Source organism: Hippopotamus amphibius, chromosome 5 (genome assembly GCF_030028045.1).
Source record: "Hippopotamus amphibius kiboko isolate mHipAmp2 chromosome 5, mHipAmp2.hap2, whole genome shotgun sequence".
Lineage (NCBI taxonomy): Eukaryota > Metazoa > Chordata > Mammalia > Artiodactyla > Hippopotamidae > Hippopotamus > Hippopotamus amphibius.
In genome coordinates this window covers 112609052-112629863 of record NC_080190.1, presented here as the reverse complement: position 1 = coordinate 112629863, position 20812 = coordinate 112609052, and the positions used below count along the sequence as shown (strand labels likewise).

The 20812-nt window shown below is 42.7% G+C and overlaps 2 protein-coding genes across 10 annotated transcripts in view; both read right to left on the bottom strand.

Annotated features, from left to right (window-relative positions):
• C5H8orf89 (chromosome 5 C8orf89 homolog) overlaps positions 1 to 12745 on the bottom strand; it is a 54324-nt gene extending 41579 nt beyond the window's left edge. For 8 of the 9 annotated variants that reach the window (XR_009053937.1, XR_009053938.1, XR_009053936.1 and 5 more), the window contains exon 1: positions 12523 to 12745. The gene's annotated coding sequence lies outside the window, so the exon portion shown is untranslated. Of the gene's footprint in view, positions 1 to 6194; positions 6217 to 12522 lie in introns of those variants that run through there. The other variant, XM_057736508.1, reaches the window with a different exon arrangement.
• A 4634-nt stretch (positions 12746 to 17379) lies between these two features.
• On the bottom strand, positions 17380 to 20437 carry RPL7 (ribosomal protein L7). The gene is made up of 7 exons (XM_057737324.1): positions 20385 to 20437; positions 19607 to 19715; positions 19177 to 19343; positions 18498 to 18635; positions 18275 to 18384; positions 17740 to 17949; positions 17380 to 17444 (listed from the first exon to the last, which is right to left on the bottom strand). The coding sequence occupies exons 1-6, from the start codon at positions 20396 to 20398 to the stop codon at positions 17741 to 17743; spliced, it is 747 nt and encodes a 248-aa protein (XP_057593307.1). The 5' UTR covers positions 20399 to 20437; the 3' UTR covers positions 17380 to 17444; position 17740.
• Between the last annotated feature and the right edge of the window lie 375 nt (positions 20438 to 20812).

The window sequence follows — 20812 nt, the reverse complement described above, 5'->3', positions numbered from 1 at the left end:
CATGAATGATGATATGGAAGTTTCTCTTTATAGAGTATCCCAGCTACTAAATGAAGGAATGATAGTATTACAATGTTACAGTTTTGCAAACCTGAATTAAGTAATGGATCTTGGCAACTGTGATGTTTAGTTTTATGTGTCAACTTGGTTCGGCTCTAGAATCCAGCTATTGAATTAAACACTAATCTAGCTGTTGCTGGGAAGGTATTTCATACATGTGGGGAATATTCACAGCCAGTTATTTTTATTTTTTTTAATTTTTAAATTTTTTTTCATTTTTAAAAAATTTTCATTTTATATTGGAGTATAGTCGACTAACGTTATGTTAGTTTCAGGTGTATAGCAAAGTCATTCAGTTCTATATATACACGTATCTATTCTTTTTCAAATTCTTTTCCCATTTAGGTTATTACAGAGTATTGAGCAGAGTTCCCTGTGCTACACAGTAGGTCCTTGTTGGTTATCTGTTTTAAATATAACAGTGTGTACATGTCAATCCCAAACTCCCAGTCTATCCCTCCCCTCCATCCTTCACCCTTGGTAATCATAAGTTTGTTCTCTAAGTCTGTGAGTCTGTTTCTGTTTTGTAAATAAGTCTGTATCACTTTTTTTTAGATTCTACATATAAGCGATATCACATGATATTTGTCTTTCTCTATCTAACATAACTTCACTCAGGATGATAATCTCCAGGTCCATCCATGCTGCTCGGACTTCATTTTTGACCTATCAGACTGATACTCTTAGTCACATTTTTAGAGTTGTTTTTGACTTAGAGATAACTGTTTACATTTATTGGGTATATCATGCAGGGTATATCACGCATGGGTATATCAGGCAGGGTAGGGCCAACTTACTTGCAATTATCCCCCACTATATGAGTTAGTACATTATTATCTCCAGTTTCTAGAAGTAAATTTATAAAAAGAATATTATAAAGATAAATGAGCCTTTTATAACTTAGAAGAAATATACTTTCAAACTTCCCCCTCATCTTCAACTATCATCATGCCCTCCTTCATTATGAAGTACTGTTAAAAGGATACGTTGTATTATGAGATACTTTATTTCTGCTTTCAAGAAATGTATCTGAGAAATGTTGCCTAAAATAGAGGTATTCTCCAATTTCTAACCACAAAGGCAATTCTATATTAACAGGTAAACACAGGATACTATGTTCAGAAATGTGCATCACTGCATTTGACTCCCTGATACGTTCAACTATGTTGAGAGGTCACTTGTTTCTGGCTGTTGTCATTTTGGCTGTGCTGGGAGTTAGGGCAGCATGGTAAGCAGGGTCAAAGAATATGTGCATCTCCTCTTTTAAATGTGTATAAAAGCAACACAGTTAAAGCTCATCTCTAAAAAAGAGAAAAAGAAGAAAATCAAAATGAGAAATTTTGAGCCAGACAGCCAGGTTATTTTAAATAGAGGAGATTACACTCAAAAACCTAGGTGGCCTTTGTCTAATGAGTGGAAAGTCTTGAAAACAAAACTGAGTCTTCCCTGAAGAAGGAAATTCTACCCCAAAACTGCAGCATTAACTCCTGCCTGAGAGTTTTCAGCCAGCCTGCCCCCATAATCTTGTAAGCCAATTCCTTGAATCTCTGTCTATAGAGATATAGATATAGATATAGATAGATATATACTGTTTCCCTGGAGAACCCAGACAGATACAGCAATGTTCATCAATGGCAGCTCTTGCCAAAACAAACAAACGTGACTCTGACCAAGACTTTAAATCTAACTATCAATTTAAATCTAACTATCAACAGAGCACAGTGGAACATATTAAATGACATCACAGGGATGCAATCAGCAATATCAGGTTGTGGAGTTTTGACTTGTGACAAATAATCTGGTTCTTTCAACCAATAAATTATTATAAATAAATAGAGATGGGAGGGATAATATAGATAATATATAGATTAAGAGAGACTTAAGAGACATAGCAAACAGTTGCAATGTATGGACTTCATTTGGATAAACTGTTAAAAAAAGAAAAAAGATACTTTAGGAGACCATCAGGGAAATCTGAGCACTGACTGGATCTTTGGTAACATTAAGGGATTACAATGAATGTTTTAAGGTGTAATAGTGGGTTTTGTTTTTAAAACAGTGGTTTGTGTTTTTAAAAGAATTCTTATCTTTAGAGAGCCATACTGAAGTATGTATGGATAAAATGATCAAACGTTTGGAATTTGCTTCAATATAACAGGTGTGAGAGGGTGAGGGTAGCCGTGAGAGTGGAAATGAAAATAGATCAGCTGTAAAAGAAATACCAAACTGAGCTCCAGCTTAGAGAGAAGGAAGGGAAAAGAAAGAGGCATTCTCCCTCTCTTTAAAATCAGTTCCCGGAAGTCATACACACAATTCTGCTTACGTCCCATTGGTCAGAATGTAGCCATATGGCCATGCCAAGCTGTAAAGGGAAGTGAAAAATGTCATCCATTCAGGGCATCACGTACCCAGCTAAAAATCAGGGGTCCTTTCACTAGAAAGACGAGGGAACAGGCACTGTGAGAAAACTTTAGCAGTCCTGCCACACTGGGTAAGGCAAAATATCTATTTAAAAATGAGAACATTTCATTTCCTCCTTCAAAGTCTGATAATATAATACAGGAAAGAATAATGGTCCAGCAGAATTTGAGCAAAAGGGATCAGAGTATGACAGATTGGGGTTGTTACATCACAATTCTTTAAAAACAGTCAATAAATCATTGCTCTCTTAAAAATTTTTTAATTAATTAATTTACTTATTTATTTTATTTATTGGCTACATTGAGTCTTTGTTGCTGCATACAGGCTTTCTCTAATTGTGGCGAGGGGATGCTACTCTTCGTCGCAGTGCACCGGCTTCTCAGTACGGTGGATTCTCTTGTTGCGGAGCACAGGCTCTAGGTGCACGGGCTTCAGTAGTTGTGGCACGTTTGCTCAGTGGTTGTGGCTTGAGGGTTCTAGAGCACTGGCTCAGTAGCTGTGGCACACGGGCTTGGTTGTTCCGTGGAATGTGGGATCTTCTTGGACCAGGGATCGAACCCATGTCCCCTGCATTGGTAGGCATATTCTTTTTTTTTTTTTTTTTTTGGCACACGGGCTTAGTTGCTCCAAGGCATGTGGGATCTTCCTGGAGCAGGGATCGAACCCGTGTCCCCCGCATTGGCAGGCGGATTCTCAACCACTGCGCCACCTAGGAAGCCTGGTAGGCATATTCTTAATCACTGCGCCACCAGGGAAGTCCCACTTTCTTAAAATTTAAATCAAGATGAAAACTTCCCAGTTAACTAGACGTCAAATACCACTACAATAACTCACACTGTAACCACAGTGTCTGTTTTAATAGAGAATTTTTCCAAGCCCAATTGAAAAATTTGAACAATCAATGCAGTAGAATCTGTATTGATGGTAAACAGTGGCAAAAGCACAGCATCCCCCCTCCATTAATGTGGGCTGCAGACTCTTCCAGGGACCCTCAGCTGTCACATGATAAATTCATCCATCCATCAAAACTTTCAGAGCACTTAATATATGTAAATAGATTTAAAGAATCATCTACTAAGTGTTAGTAGATCTACCTTCATATACTGCTGCCTCTTTCAATGATGCAACATCAACAACCAGGCTCATTAAGGCTCACATGATACAACCACTTAATACAGCACCTGGAACAGTGCGTAGGCATCAAAAAGCTTTTTAAGATCAGCACTACTCAGCATTTTAGGAATACTTTTTAAGAATACTGTTTTAGGGACTTCCGTGGTGGCACAGTGGTTTAGAATTCGCCTACCAACGCAGGGGACACGGGCTCGATCCCACATGCTGCAGAGCAACTAAGCTGGGGTGCCACAGCTACTGAGCCCACGAGCAGCAACTACTGAGTCCACACTCCGCAACTACTCGGAGCCCGTGTTCCGCAGCTGCTGAAGCCCGCGCACCTAGAGCCCGTGCTCTGCAACGAGAAGCCACCGCACTGAGAAGCCTCCGTGCTGCAGTGAAGAGCAGCCCCCTTTACCACAATTAGACAGAAAATCTCAAGTGCAGCAACGAAGACCCAGCTCAGTCAAAAAAAAAATACTTAAAAGCAGAATTCTTAAACAAAATGTTTTAAAAGTAATAAAAAGTAGCTTCAGTAGAGATCTGGTTAGATCTATCTATGTTTCTGAAGTACTAAGAAGGTAAGAGGTGCCTGTTAACAGAGACCAAACACACTGAAGTAACACTAGTTTGTTAATGGAAAATTGTTTAGGTTAATATAGGAACTTTCATTAAGAACCTGCAGTAACAAGAAAATCTTTGGGTCTTCCTAGGTGGCACAACGGTTGAGAATCCACCTGCCAATGCAGGGGACACGGGTTCGATCCCTGCTCCAGGAAGATCCCACATGCCGCGGAGCAACTAAGCCCGTGCACCACAACTATTGAGCCTGTGCTTTAGAGCCCATGAGCTACAACTATTGGGCCCATGTGCTGCAACTACTGAAGCCCACGCGCCTAGAGCCCATGCTCCGCAACAAGAGAAGCCACAGCAATGAGGAGCCCACGCACCGCAACGAAGAGTAGCCCCCACTCACCGCAACTAAAAAAAGAAAGTCTGGGGCTTCCTAGGTGGTGCAGTGGTTAAGAATCCACCTGCCAATGCAGGGGACACAGGTTCGATCCCTGCTCCAGGAAGATCCCACATGCCACGGAGCAACTAAGCCCGTGTGCCAAAAAAAACAAAAAACAAAAAAAAAAGAAAGTCTGCGCACAGCAAAAAAGACCCAACACAGCCAATAAAATAAATAAATAAATAAATAAATAAATAAATAAATAAATAAATAAACAAATTTATTAAAAGAAAAGAAAAGAAAATCTTTGGGAGTTCCCTGGATGTCCAGTGGTTAGGACTTAGCATTGTCACTGCTGGGGGCCAGGGTTCAATCCTTGGTGGGGGAACTAAGGTCCTGCAAGCCACGCAGCTTGGCCGATAAAGAAATTAAAATTAATCTTTAAAAAAAATCTTTAATTTCTTAGTGATGGCGAACATAATTGTTCAGTGAAATAAAAAACAGCTATTTAAAAATTCTATTTTTAGGGACTTCCCTGGGGGGCCAGTAGTTAAGACTCTGAGCTCCCAATGCAGGGGGCCTGGGTTCCATCCCTGGCTGGGGAACTAGATCTCTCATGCTGTGGCTAAAGATCCCGTGTAGTCAAATAAATAAATATTAAAAAATAATAATAAAAATAAAAACTATTTTTAAAAAGAGCCTCAGTCATTGCAGTAAAAATTCATTCTCATGGAATAATTTCTGGAATTAGAAATTGTCCATACTCCCACATCCCCAAGCCAAACTCTAAAGATGATTAAGGAGATAAGTGAAAGTCACTGGAAATTTAGTGAAGTGAGCACTAGGTTTTCAGTCAAGTCTATATATCTGTATAAAAACAATATCTTACTGCTGTCTGAATTGTGATTCTTACTTGAAAACTAAGGACTGGTTCAACAGAAATGACTGATTTACAGACCTGTAAGAGACCTAATCTTCTAATTTTTGAATTAAACAACTGAGGTTTGGGAGGGTTAAATGGTTTACCTCTAATATGCATCTAACGGAACAAAAAAACAACTATTAATTCCATCAAATTCTCTCTTTTTTTTTTAAGGATGGAGGAGAGATGGACAAGGGAAAGCAATTTAAAAAGTATTAAGATTAAGCTCTAGGGACTTCTGTGGTGGTGCAGTGGTTAAGAATCCGCCTGCCAATGGAGGGGACACAGGTTTGATCCCTGCGCCGGAAAGATCTCACACGCCACAGAGCAGCTAAACCCCTGTGCCACAACTATTGAGCCCATGTGCTGCAATTACTGAAGCCCATGCGCCTAGAGCCCATGCTCCGCAACAAGAGAAGCCACTGCCCTGAGAAGCCCACGCACCGCAATGAAGAGTAGCCCCCGCTCCCCACAACTAGAGAAAGCCCATGTGCAGCAATGAGGACCCAACACAGCCAATTAATTAATTAATTAATTAATTAATTTAAAAAACCTTTTAAAAAAAGATTAAGCTCTAGCAAAATTAAAAATAAGAAGCATGCACAATATTAGGGAAAACAATTGCTAAAACTATATGCAAAGTTCTTATTTGGACACAAGTATTCCTCATTTCCCAAAATTCATAAGCAGTTAATTTGCCCATTTGTGTTTAAATACTCAACTCACCGGAAGAGTTACTTAAGCATTCCCCAAGTTAAGAACACTCCAGCCTGTGAATTAAGAAACGAAGAAATAAAGAAGCAATAGCTTCTACAATATATCCACACCCACCTATATACCCCAAAGACCTCTGTTCCTTCCCCATTCCTGTCACCCAATTCTGGATGGAAAAAACCCACTTATTTTCCTGTTAACATTTCTTTGCCTCAGTCTCCCTACTTAGGGAATGATGATCTCTGCCTCACAGAGTTACTGTGAAGTTTAAAGGGAATTTAAGAAAAGCACCTAGCTAAATGCCCAGTACACTGCTTTAATTCTCAAACAAGAATCTTCGGTTCAGACTACAGGAAGGTGCTTTTATTCACAAAAACAAATAACAGCTGCTATTATTATCATAATTACTGTCTTTATTATCGTTATAAGCCAAGAGTTAACTAATACCTGGGGTCCAGGAGGTACTGCTTGACTCAATGCTTCTTTTCCTTTCAGGGTAAACGTGCAGCCCTAGATCTCTCCTGTTATTCATACTGTCCCATTCTTGCCTTACGGTTTCCATTCCTTCATCGCCTTGACTACTATAAAATTTGTTTCCAAGATGTCTATTATTTTTAGTTTTGTGGTGCATGTCTCCCATTTGCTGCGTCTGTCAAGTTTCCTTCCTTATGGTTCCATTTCCTTACGTGATTTGTAATCTTTGACTGTGAGCTCATCCTTAGAGAGACTGCTATCCACAGGACTCCAGTGTTTCCTGAGCTGGGGAAACTGTGCTATCTCTCTATATGCTTTCCATTGGTCTCTGCCTGACCCTGGGTTTCAGAGGTATCAAGTCAGTTAACATGCCAATCTCTTCGACTGTGGTCCCTGAATCTTGCAGTGATGTGAACTTAGATCTCAGATTTGAGCTGGTGCAGGATATGATGCTCTAATGTCTAGCAGCTAACTCTTTCCTACCATAGTTCAAGTGGGGGGCAAGCTTCCTTACAGCCTTCCCAGGCCAATGGGGGGTATTTTCTAATTATCATCTCTGTGTCAAGGTACTTGCGGCAGGTTGTGTTTTCCAAACAAGGATGCACTAATACATATCATCTCCTCAAGTCCATCAACAGGTGAGATCTGTGTTCCCTTCTCAGAAACCAACTTTTCCAGTTGATAAAATGCAGTAGAAGTGACACTGTGATATTCAAGCTTAGGTCACAGAAGATGATATGATTTCCGCTCGGTGTCGCTCTCTGGACATTCACCTTTCAAACCTAGCCACCATTTTGTGAGGAAGCTGAGTGACAGGAAGAGGCCACTGTAGAAAAGTTCCACATGACACACATAGCTGAGGTCTCAGTCCACAGCCAGATCGGCCAGCGGACACAGGAGTGAGTAAGCCTGCAGGTGATTCTGGCCCCAAGCCTTCAAACCTTCCATCTGAGGCCCCAGAGGTGGCGAAGCAGGGCCATGCTGTCCCTGCCGTGCACTGTCCCACAGAATCCATGAGCACAATAAAGGGCTGTTTTGCACCACTAAGTTTTGGAGAAGTTTGTGCTGCAGCCATGGTAACTGGAACAGTACTCCTTTGTGATTCCCAGCTCTCAGCAGATGCACAACACTGCCTTCCTGTGTGAGCACTCCTGCATTTCTGCCACCTGGGGATTTCCTCCTCTTGGTTCCTAACTCAGCCACACAGCCATAAATTATCTTAATACACATTATCCCGCATGTGAAATGTATGGAAGCAGAATGGAGTTTCTTCCATGTCAGCTTCCTCTGCCACACTGGCCAGAAGTTCCCAAAGTAACTTTTCAAATGATGACATAAAGGACTGAAGAATTTAATTTCTTTTGTATATACAGACACTTAAAAATCAATAAGAAAGTGAACTCAAAGATAGTATATTTATTAAAGAAGAGATAGCTCATTAGAGAAAAAATCCAAATGGTCAGTAAAAGTTCACCCTCACTAGTACTCAAATAAAAACAAAATAATATAATAAGCTAGGACTTTGGCCCTGAAAATAGCAAGGGTTTCTTTCTTTACTACTAGATAGTGTAAGATGGGGTTCAAGGAGACAGGTATTCTAAGGTTTCAGTGGATGCATCAGTATAATATTTCCAGAGAGCAATCTAGCCATATATATGTCCTTACAATTTTATATACTTTTGTCCCAGCAATTCCACTTTCAGTTTATCCTAAAGGAAAAATCAATGATACACCCAAATGTTTACCTTTAAGGATGTCAAATCGTACAGTCTTTATAACAGAAAGGCAAAAATGCTGAAAACATCCCAACATCAAAGAGTAGATGGTAAGATTGTCTTTACTTTTAGCTCTGATTAAACCAAAATAATTATCAAGTGAACATAAAGAAAAGCGAGTTGTGGATTCATTGAGAAAGCTAGTTATTTATGTATCCACAATGCTAGTCATCAGTGCTAGGAATTAAAATACAAAAATGATTACCATGCAAAAGTGTACAGTCTACTGGGGGAACAAAGTAAACAATTACAGTTCATTATGATACATATTGATAAACCTGTGTTTAGATTTTGCGGGACAACAAAGCCTATGCTGACCTAACCAGATTGGGGAAGTAGAGTTTTGCTGTTGTTTTTGAGCAAGGGATATTCAAGCTAAGTGCCACAGGTTTTGATAAATAGAAATGAACTGTGGTAGAGGAGGCCAGATGCCCAAAATTCTTGTTCCTCGTGAGAATAGAGTTGTTCCTAGAAAGTGGCTACCTCCCTGCAGCTGAAAGGTGAGTGCATGCAATGTGTGACACTTTCTGCAAGAAGCTTTTAAGAAGTAGGTCTGCCTTTTTTTTGGGGGGGGGGGGGGGGGGGGATGTGGCTTGTGGGATTTTAGTTCCCCGACCAGGGCTTGAACCCAGGCCCTCTGAAATGAAAGTGAGGATCCTAACCACTGGACGGCCAGAGAATTCCCCCGGGTCTGCTTTCTCCATCCTGCCTCCCTCCCTTCCTGCTGGCTGCAGTTAGCTGACAGTGAAGCTAATGAATGGCAGAGCCTGGGTCCAATGGGAAGAAAGCTGCCTGCTGACCAGGAACACCTGCCCTGAAACTGTTATATGAGCAAGAAATAAACGTCTACCTGTTTAATCCCTAAAATGTTGGGGACTGCTTGTCGTTACAGCTATCAATACCCTAATATATGCAATTTTTTTTATTCCTAAGGGTGAATAGATTAGCTCACTTACTCAAATACATTCACTAAGCATATACTGTCTGCAAGTCTATGTGCACCCTGCGTGACAAATACAAAGGTGACCTAGAGATTCTGCCTTCACAGAATTTCCAGTCCAAAAGGAAAAACTGTAGCCACTCATACAGCTATAATGTAAGGTAAAGTGTCACATTACAGCCTTAGGGGAGCTAGCTAGCTAGATACACAGTATCTCACATCAGAGGAATTCAAAGGAGATATAACTTTCAAAAGGGGGTTCCCAAAAGACTTGGAAGAAACTAAAAAATGACATTTAGATAGAAATGTGGGTAGAGCCCGCTGGAAAAGATAAAGATGTGAAAGATGCCCTGGAGAGGGGAGAGAGGTGTTCAGCACTGGGTAGGATCACAGACACATCTGAACGCTGGCCAAAGTGGCTTGTACTTTCTTTTTTGAGCAATGAGAAGGCATGAGGGTTTTCAAAGAGAGGTATGGCATATTCACAGCCATGCTTCAGGAAGATTAAGCTGGCAGAGACTGGAGCTAGGTTAAGAGGCTACATATAACACTTCAGAGTGCTCAAATTAGAGTAGTAGAGAGAATCAGATAACATTGACAACTGATTGAACATTGGAGGCGCTGCAAAAAAAAAAAAAGTCAAAAATGACTGAGGCTGTGAACTAGGGTGACCAAGAGAACTACGGTACCATGAATTAAAGTCAGAGAAAGAGCTAGTCTTGGGGGTGGAGGGCAGCAAGCAGCTCAGTTTTAAATAAAATGAGTATAGGACATCAGGTTGAGATATATAACGTGGATCTAAGCTATGGGAATATTGAGGACTATAGGTTTGGTTGGGAGATGAAGCTTTTAAGAGTTACCAATACACTGGTGAGAATTAAGGCCAGAGATTGGATTAAAGATGGCAAAGGAGATTTTCCAGGGAGAAGAAAACCAGATTCCTTTAAAATATATGCAAGGCAGGAAGGCAAAGAAAAGGCAGAAAAGTGACTGGAGAGGCAAATGATCCAGAGGAACCAGCATCACAGGAAGCACTGGACCATGTCCAATTCTGCAGGAGTCAGTAGAAAAAGGAACTGCATGTTAATAATACTGTGACACCAAACACACAATCTCATTTAATACCCAAACAACCCAACGAACAAAATTTCCAGTCAGTTACTGACCAGGAATTCAGACCTGACAAAGAAAGTAAGCACTGCAGTTAAATGAACCTGGATTCTAACCTTGGCTCTGCCCTTCAACAGCTGCATAACCATGGGGTCATGAAGAAAATAATAGTGCCTCTGACTCTCACAGGGCTAGTGAGGATTAAATGTTTAAATGCACGCGAAGTGTTCAGCACAGTGCTGGACACGTAATAAACCCTCAGTACGTGGAAGCTATTGATTTGTTTCCTAAATAATAATAAACTCAGGTTTTTTCACCACAGCCTGTTGATGGAAATGTAAATTAGTACAGACTTTTTGGAAGGCAAGATTCCACCAACATTTTTTAATGTACCTACATCTGACTCAGCAATTCTGCCTCAAGGAATTCACTTTATAGAACTGTTGCCATGTGTAAGAATGTTCACTGTTGCGTTGTTTGTAATAAGGAAAAGTTGGAACCCATCTCAAGGAGGAATGGTTACATAAACCAAGCTGCATCTATACCATACGATCTCTATGACACATCTATGAAATAGTCAATGAAGACCTAAGGAAACCGCTCTGAAAGGTGTTCTCCATATCTCAAGTGAAAAAAGCAATTTCTCAAAAGAATCCATATATGATCCTATTGATGATCAAAAAACAAATGAAAAGAGAATAAATACTAAATTAACTCTTAAGAAGTGTTAGAAAGTAAAGAAAGGAGTAGAAACTAAAGAGGGCTTTCACCTCTAAGTCTATATTCTTCTGTGCTGTTTGAAGGAGAAGTACAAATGTATTATAATCCAATTGCAAAAATGTTAGAACTTGCAAAAGTAATTGTCAGAAGTATTTTGGAAGACATGCCATGTCATGGGAGGTTTAAACTCACCATTAATAATGTAGATAAAAAGTCAATAAAGATGACAAGCAGGGGCACTTTCTTGGTGGTGCAGTAGTTACGAATCCACTTGCCAATGCAGGGAACATGGGTTCAATCCCTGCCGGGGAAGATCCCACATGCCACAGAGCAACCAAGCCGGAGCGCCACAAATACGGAGCCTGCCTTCTAGAGCCGGTGCTCCACGACAGGAGAATCCACCGCAATGTGAAGCCCGAGCACCGCAACCAAGAGTAGGCCCCGCTGGCTGCAACTAGAGAAAGCTTGCGTGCAGCAATGAAAACCCAACGCAGCCAACACATACATACATACACACATACATACATAAACTTATTAAAAAAAAAAAAGGCTAGGGGCAGGGATGCTTGTGCTTCAGAGAGTTCAATACCCTGAAAGTGGTTGCAAAATTGCACTTGTCTACAGAAAAGCCTGTTTCCATGTCTATGACCCCAGGAAGGTTGTAGGGGGAAATGACCAGTAACATAGAACAGACTACCTGCATTACCCAAATCTTTTCTAGTATTTTTAACCTCTCGTGAAAAAAGTAATAAACACACAAATTATAGGTAAATCAGAAGTGGGACAAGGAAAAGTGGCAATGAAAAGCAGGCCAAAGCTGTCTGATTAACATGGTCAGGGTCGCAAGTCCTGCTCCACACGGCCGGGTGCAAGGCTGAGGGGAAGGGAGACGCGGAGGCAGTCAGAAGAGAACATAAACACATTCAGCCCCCTCTTCAGTTTAAACCCCGGCAGGGTCGGAGGCCGAACCCGTAAGGATGTGTCTACTGGAGGGGCGGATGTGTGTGCCTGGCCCAGAACGCGGGAAGGCACCGATGCGGCAGGCAGGCCGGCCCTCTCCCCCGGCTTCGCTTGCACCTCTCTCCTGCACCCGCCCCGCCCGCAGCCTCGGTCGGGTCCTCAGACCCCGCCTTCCCGCCAGCCCCCCTCGGAGAGCATCAGGGGGATCCCTGGGGCGACCCCTGTGCGTCACGAGGCTACTTCCCCTTCTTGGGAGGGAACCAGACCAGCTGACCTCAGGGACCCAACCTCCCTTTCAGGCCTGACTCGGCCACCCCCCCACCCCCGGAATGCCCCTGGCCCGGGCTCCGCCCGCACTCACTGTCCCCGCAGCTCCGCGGTGGGGGGGAGGGGCTTCTTCGCGTGCCCGGCCCGCGGCGGCGGCGGCGCCCAGGTCTGGGGCTCCGGCAGCGGAGACAGCGCGGGCAGCGGGGTTAGCGGGGGCAGCGGACAGCGCGGGAACCAGCGGCCGCCCAGCGCCGAGCCGAGCCCCCGGCCCGCACCCGCTGAGCCGCGGGGTTGGCCGCGGCGGCGGCGGCGGCGGCGGCGGCGGGGCGGGGCGGGCGGCCGCGAGCTCGCTAGGGCGTCGCCCTCGGGGCGAACATGCTCGGCGGCCGGCGACGCTCGGGAGCCCAGCGCGCCCGCCGCTCAGCCCCGCCCGGCCGGGCCAGCGGCTGATGCGGCCGACGCCCCGCCCGCCCGACGCGCGCGCGTTGCTAGGCGCCCGGAGCTTCCGGGATGCCTTCCGGGCGGTCACCGGCCGTCTGGCCGCAGGAGTCGGGGCGGAAAGTCAGGTTGCCGCGCCAGTATGGTGCTTGGGCAGCGGGGAGGCCGCTAGGACTCACTGGACTACTAGAGCGTGCCGCCGCCTTCGGGGTCACGGCTGCACGGGATGGGGCGGGAGGAGGCTGCGGAAACGCGGTTCAGTCGGGACACCAGGTCAGTGCGGCACGAGAGTGGCGCCACGCATTAGATAGGGTGGCTAGCGGGCATGGACAGTGTTGGTAAGGTTCGGTTCTCTGGGTTGCGTTTTTAAGATTCAAACTAACCAGGCTTTCCAGAGTACTAGTAAGTTTGGACCAGCAGTACTTGACTAGACCAATCCTTGATAAGTGACGTAGTGGGCCGGAGCTCCCTCATCGTACCCTCCCGCATTCCGTGTTCTACACCTCCTTTGTCGAGGTTCTTTGGTGAAAGGTTCGGCGTGAGTACCCTCCCTAGCTGGGAGGCCTAACAGTAGCGTCTTAGCCTGAAGATGCTCTTCCGAAGTTGTTCTAAACCCTGTCTTCATTTCTTGACCCCTCCACTAGGGCTGCAAGTTTATTAGCCCTGGTAAGATGGTTTCGGATCCCACAAAACTGAAACTGCTCTCAGCACACCACTTTTCTGTTTTCATTAAGCTTGACCTTTCCTAGCTCCTCTGGTTAAGTAAACCAACTCAAATTAGACCTGGAACCTAACCACTTAGTTGTGTGATCCTAGGAGTCAGGAAAGTTAGCCCCTCGTCTAAAAAATGGGGATTGTGGTATACTTATCTAATAGAATAATAAGCACATTAAAAATCACATGGAGACTTCAAAGAGAAAAGGCCTGGACCCATCCCCAAACCAATTAAGAATTCTGTTCTGGGGTTGCACTCACAGTGGAGAACCACCCACCCAGGATAATGTGATCACTCAGTATGTGATCATTATCACATGCCCCACTGCCTTACCCCAACTCTCTGCTTCCGCTCCTGCTCCGACCACCAGGTGCCCAAATTCCACCTCCTCTGCGGAACTTCCTAATCTTCACAGCAAGAACCATCTCCTATATTCCTCTAACATATTTTCATGTACTATTACCCCTACACAATAAAATTCAGTTTTCCCCAAGTCCTCCTGAATAAAAAACAAAACCAAACCCCATACATCTCTCTCTCTCTCCATAAGCCCACATTCCAACCCACTCTCCTCCTTTCACCATTGTCCACCCAAACACCTGAGAACTAAGATGTGCCAACCCTGGCGATGCAAAATTTTAAATGGCTATTGCCCTTAAAAGGCTTGATTCACTCCATCAAAAACGCAAAGGACCTGCAATGCACCAGGCATTGTTCTAACTACTGGAATAGAGAAGGCTAAAACTCAAACCCGATATATACTCAAACCCTGAGGAGTGGCTGGGAAAAGCAACAGATAACAATAATTATTTCTGATAGTAACAGATGCTATGAAAAACAAACAAAAAAACCCAAGGTTATATGAAGAGATGTGTCAGAGATCTCTTTTTCCAGAATGAAAAAGCAGCCAAGTACACAGACCGCAAGGCTGAGCGTTCTAGACACAAGATTCCAAGTGCCAAGATCCTACATTAGAAGCTTGTCGTTTTTGAGGAACAAGAAAAAATATAGCTGGGAGCCATAAAGATCAAAGAATGGCTCTCTCAAATATCTCCCTGCCCTAATTTCTAGAACCTATGAATATGCTACCTTATGTAGACTTCGCAGATGTACTTATATTAAGGAATTTGAGATGGGGAATTATCCTGGACTATCTGGGCAGCCCAACATAATCACGAGAGCCCATACAAGAGGGAGGCAGGAAGATGAGAGCCAGAGATGATGGAAGGATGGAAGCAGAGATTACACTTTGAAGAAGAAGAAAGGGGCCCAAAGCCAAGAATTGTAAGCAGCTTCTAGAAATTGGAAAAGGCAAGGAAACAGATTCTTCCCTAGAGCCTTGGGAAGGCAGGAAGGCCTGCTGACACCTTGATTTAGCCAAGTGAAACTTATTTTGAACTTCTGACCTTCAAAACTGTTAAGACAATAAATTTGTGTTTTAAGTCACTTAAGTTTGTGCTAATTTGTTACAGCAGCAATAGAAAACAAATACTTAGTCCCTTACTATGTCAGGTGCTGGGTGGGATTTAAAAAAAAAGGCCAACCTTGAAAAGTTAATTGCAGAAGAGAAGGGACGCAGATGTATGAGAGCAATGTTTTGGCTGGTTTGATACCAAACCTGTAAAGGAAAACAGCAGGGGCAGAAAGTTGTCAGTCTTCCCCAGAGGTGGTCCCCAATGACACCTCAAGAAAATGTCTTATCTTAGACATCCTTGTGTAGCACTTAGCTCATGATATTTGCGTTAAGACTATCTTGCCCATTAGACTAACACATGAAAGCAGAGGCTCTTTTCCTTTGTACACCCTTGCTAAGGGCTCAAGTTACATAGCAAACAGCATTTACTTAGCACTGAGCCAGGCACTGCCCTAAGCATTTTCCATGACCTGACATATTTAATCTTCACTAAAAGCCTATGAAATTAGGTACCACTCTTTTCCCCATTTTGCTGATAAGGAACCAGAGATGAAGTAATTTAACGGCTCAAACTGTAAGTGGAAGCTGGATATGAATTCAAGCAGTTTGGCTCCAGAACCAGCGCTCTTAATCCAGCTCACCACAAAGGAAACTTCAAAGATAAGCAAGACCAGGTAACACAGCTAAAAGCCAAAGAGTGCAACAGACAACTAAACTTTGAGACTGGGGTAGCTAGAGGAAGACCTAACAAAGCTGGAACTCTGAAGGGTACAGATGGCAAGACTTATGTGCAGTGAATCTGTATAAGTAGAACCTGGGTGGCCCAGACTTTTATCAGCGAGGTTGGTTAGTGGATGCGGATGATCTCCTGTGGAAAGTGACATCACTTTCAGGTGAGTTTTTTAAGTAAAATAAGGTATTAAGTTGCATTTCAACAGTTCTTTAGAGTTCACACAATAGTCTCATGCTCATTTTTAGTCCTCACAGTCCTGTGAAGGCAGATCATTATCCCACCTTACCCTCTAGCAAGCTCTGTCTCCCACAGCATGCATTTATGTTTATCCCCACTGGAATCCCAGATGTACCCCCCCACACACACACCTGCCCACTTCCAAACTCTCTCATACATTTTCCTATCCTCTGGTCCCATCTGGAAACTATGTGGACAGAGCTGAATTTAATGTGTCTGCAGAGGACATATGCAGCTCAAACACTTTTCTTTCCCCTCCACATAAGGATCTTCCTATCCCCCTCACCAGCTTCAAAAACTTTGCTACATCCATGGACTGCAACAATGTGTCACTCAATGTTGACTATAAGAGAAACTGTGGGTGTCTGGGGCAGGAGGGTATATGGGAACTCTACTTTCCACTCTACTGTGAACCTAAAAGGGCTCTTAAAGTTAATTTATGAAAAAAGCACTGTTAAATACCACCATCCCATATATACAGAATGCCATTTCTACTATCCCATATCCTACATTTAGTTTCCCCCACCCACCCACCCATGACTAGGTAGTTAGCAGTATGCCACCTGAACAACTTTATTACAGTAGCTAGATATTTTCTGAGCCACCTCTACCTTACGGAACACTGGATGTGCAAAGACTGGGGGCTATAACGTGTATTTACCAACCAAAGCAGTAAAACAAAAATTTTAAAACTTATACTTTTAGGCTCCACCCAGATTAATGTGTAATTTTTTCTATACATTGATCCAACTGCTTATCAAGACATTAAACTTCTTGCGAGACACTACTCATGTATACATGTAACATTGGTTTTATAAATTACCACCTTCATTTCCCTCCAGGATTCACTGACCCTAAACTAACCCAGATAAATGGCTTCCAAGACCCAAGATTTTAAATGTATTTGTCTAGCAACTTTAAAATACTAAAAACTAATGATGCTGGTGCAATAGTATCAAAATAGGGCATCTATTCCACACCACACCATACCCTTGGCACAATCAGTGAGGATCATAAAACTTTTTACTTTTATTATATGTGCTTTATGTTACACTCTACATTTAAAATGACACATTGACTCGATACTTTATAGGCAAGCCAAAGCCTAAGAAAATGGAAATTCAGCAACAGACTTTGTTTGTAAATTGAACTTTTAATCATGCACAGAGGCCTGTAAAATAGGCTTTCTTAGAATAGACCCATTCTGGCCAACTCAAAAGTGAGAAATCAGGATTTTTTTTGTACTAGAAAACCTTCAATAAACCCAAGGAATGTTTTTCACAAGATACAAACTAGACCCTAAGTTTTGCATGCAACAGGCCAGTGTGTCCTAATTTTGTCACACCAAGATTTGCCACAATAGTTAGGGGATGGAAGAGGAAAGATAACAAGAAGTCACCAAAACAACAATAGATTTCAATTTGAAAGCAGTCGCTGTTTATTAACTGACCAGATTACAAAAATAATCATGGTAGACACCTAAAAGGAAAAAAACCAAAAACACCCATTAAACACCTTAATAACAAAGGATTAACATAAACCAGGAAGTTATAAATACCAATTCAGTTTCTTTTTAAGTAGGAAAAAAACAGGCTTTTCCTTCCCTTCATAAATGTTCTCAAAAGGAGAAACCAAACCAACTGTGGTCATAAAAGATGGCTGATTCCTCCCCCCACCTCTAAATACTGCTTAGAACTCAACCAAACCCTTACCAGCATTTAAGGCACTTTTACTCCAGTATTAAGTAAACTTCTTTCAGGATGTAGCTGCTCACCTTAGTTCATTCTTCTAATAAGCCTGTTGATCTGGTCTTCCCTGTTGCCAGCATCTCCACCTTCTACAAAATGAGTGGTCTTTTTCTTCATTCCCCCGCGTGGAGAAGACAATTTGAAGGGCCACAGGAAGTTGTTTGCTTCTTTGAAACGTTTTCCAACAGTATAGATCTCATGAATAAGATCCTCCATGCAGATAATGCCATATTTGCCTTAATGTGTTCAAAATTATTTAGTTATTAAAATGTTTATTTTGAAACTATTAAATTTTTAAGGCATTAAAATTATAAGCTGTGACACAGAGAGTTAAAAATCAAGAGTAAAGTAAGAAAAAGGGAAATACATGGCTTTATTTACAAAGACAGAGTTCAAGCCAATGAAATCATACCTTCCATTTTTCTAAATACTGTGGGGAATAAGGAAAGGTTCATAATAGTGAGAAAACTCAGGCCACAAGATGCCAAAAAATATCATTTGTCTGATATAACTTTTATAATTAAAAATATAGTAACTTTTCCCCAAAGAGGCAGAACCTACCAAGAGATCGAGCAATCAACGCGTTATCTGTCAGGGCAATTCGCTTCTTGTTAATTTTGCCATAACCACGCTTGTAGATCAATTCATTTACTGACTTCAGGTTTGGGTACCTAAGTATGAAAAAACAGACACAAATGACCAAACAAGACTATCACTGTCAAAACACCTACAATTCATCTTGCTACTGTAACCAATTTTCCACACAGAAATCAAAGACACATACCCCCATGCAATGTATGGTTCCACGATTCTCAGCATGTTAATTGAAGCCTTGTTGAGCTTCACAAAGGTGCCATTGAAGATCTGACGGAGTCGAAGAAGTTGCAGCACCTTTCGAACCTTTGGGCTCACACCGTTAATACTGCAATGAAAACAGACAAAAAATTCACTTAACTTTTAACAGAATTTTCACTAACAAAGAACAGAAAACTAACCATTACAATTTGGGGCAACACACATCACACCTAAATAGGAATCCCCTCATGTTACAAAGACCACTTTTCCCTTTAGTTAGCTGTATTCTATCACCTCTACCAACTTGCCTCCCCTGCAAGTAAATTGTCTTTTGACATATGCCTTTCATTTAAAACTTTCTCTGATGCTCTTACTTCTAGTTTTTGCATATACCTTTGTCACAGCACTCGCTGAGACATTTAAACTACTTCTGAAGTTAATCTCCAGGACAGTGAAGTCAAGTGCTCAATTAGACAATGGACAGATGCTTTGGGCACAAAGCTTACACTCACTGAAATACTCCCCACCCCCCCACCCCCTTCCTACTCACCACCCAAGTATTGTCATTCCAGTGTTTTCAAACCAAGACCCCCACAAGTACTGTGAAATTTTGCTGGGATTGTGTAGCTTTTCCTTTAAAACCAGAATGCAGTAAAAACTGAACCTACCCTCTGATCCTGATGACAAAAGCCAATTTGGGTTCCGCAGGTACATAGAAGTTGCCAGCTTTTCTTGCCATCCTAGCCATTCGGATTTCAGTTCTGTAGATCTGCCTGTATTCTTTGTGATAGTGCTTAGCTTTTTCATAGATAAGCTTCCTCCTTGCCTTTCGAAGCTGAAAACCAACATCAGTTATCCATCTCCTTTTTAGCTCCCAAACACAATTAGCAATACCCGTTCTTTAAAAGAAAACCCTTCCCCTCAAACTGTCTCACAACATGCATTAACATTCCGAGGAGATACTAACTCCATTTGTAAACGCCATTCTAAGTTAAGTACGCTCACTGATAGAGTAGCCGAAGTAAACAAGCCTTAAAAACATCCCATGTTCAATCAATGGGCCTTTTCTTACTTGGTGCCTCAAAAAAGTTTACTTACCATCTTTTGAGCAAACTTCTTTCTCAGGCGCTTGATCTTAAGCTCCGCGAAATTCTTTCGCTTTTTCTTAAGAGTTTCTGGCACAGCAGGAACCTTCTTTTTCTTTTCTCTAACAGTAGCACACAAAACGTTAAGAATTCGAAAAGCTCCCAGCACTGCATTCTGTACTGAGCACGCTCTCTTTAACACTACTATTGCCGCCGGTTCTAAACATACAACTGCTGTAGCATGTTACGGTGTGTAAGACACAGCTTTTAAGGAGTTTCTATGCCAGAACCTTAAATTCATCGGGAACACATTAACAAAAATACCGACAACAAAATATACAGAGCAGAAGACTGCTGCGAAACACTGATCCCTACATTATTACTGTCTCCAGAAAAAACAAAACCCTCAACTACCACCCTGGTTCAAGCCTTAAACTCCACATGCTGCAAGCAAAGGCCTGATGACAGACACGCTTAGGACAAATGCCAGCTAAGGAAGAACCCAATTCTGAGATTCTGAGACTCCTTCAAAAGACGAGAGACTGGACAGCCCGTTGATTCCACACATACTCAGCTCTCACACCTTGCTCCCGGTACGTCCAAAATCTCCGCCCCAAGGCCGCCTGAATCCCATCTTAGCCTGAGACCACCATGTAGTGTCACAGAGCGTCACAAACACACAGATCACTTGGCAAAGGTACACGCTACGGACGGAACGAGGGAGTTTGAGTCAGGAGGCCTATGGTTTCGGGGATGGAGGAGGATTCTTGAGACGACGAGGAGAAACTTACTCTGCACCCTCCATGGTTCCAGCCCGGAAAGAGAAAGGCAGCGCATGCGCGCTGTCCACTTAAAGACGGCGAGCGTGAAGCCCCACGACTCATAGGTGTCCCAGGATAAGCCAGAAAAGAACTGAGAACTGAAAACTCGCCTTGCAGACGCAGAATTAAGAACTGCCAGATTCAGTCTTTTATGAACAAGTTTCGGGTAACATTTGTATGGGGAAAATGAATGCATTGGTTAGAGTCTTTAATCAATATGATGAGAGCAAAGGGTGCCGATACCGTGACTGCTCGGGGTCCTAATCCCTAAACTGCGTTGACAGGATACGGCTCGAACGCTACCCAGTAACATATGCAAATGAAGCCCTGCAGGGGCGCGAACTACAAATCCCGGCATGCATCACTTTCACGGCTCGCCCGGCGGGTGGGCAACGCTT

Bases quoted from the DNA above. Each gene is read 5' to 3' on its own strand.
- RPL7 (XM_057737324.1), bottom strand. The intron at 19,344-19,606 runs GTAAGTAAACTT...GTTGGTTTTCAG, and splicing joins AGAAGTTTGCTCAAAAGATG to CTTCGAAAGGCAAGGAGGAA. The intron at 17,950-18,274 runs GTAGGTTCTGCC...GAACACATTAAG, and splicing joins GTTGATTGCTCGATCTCTTG to GCAAATATGGCATTATCTGC.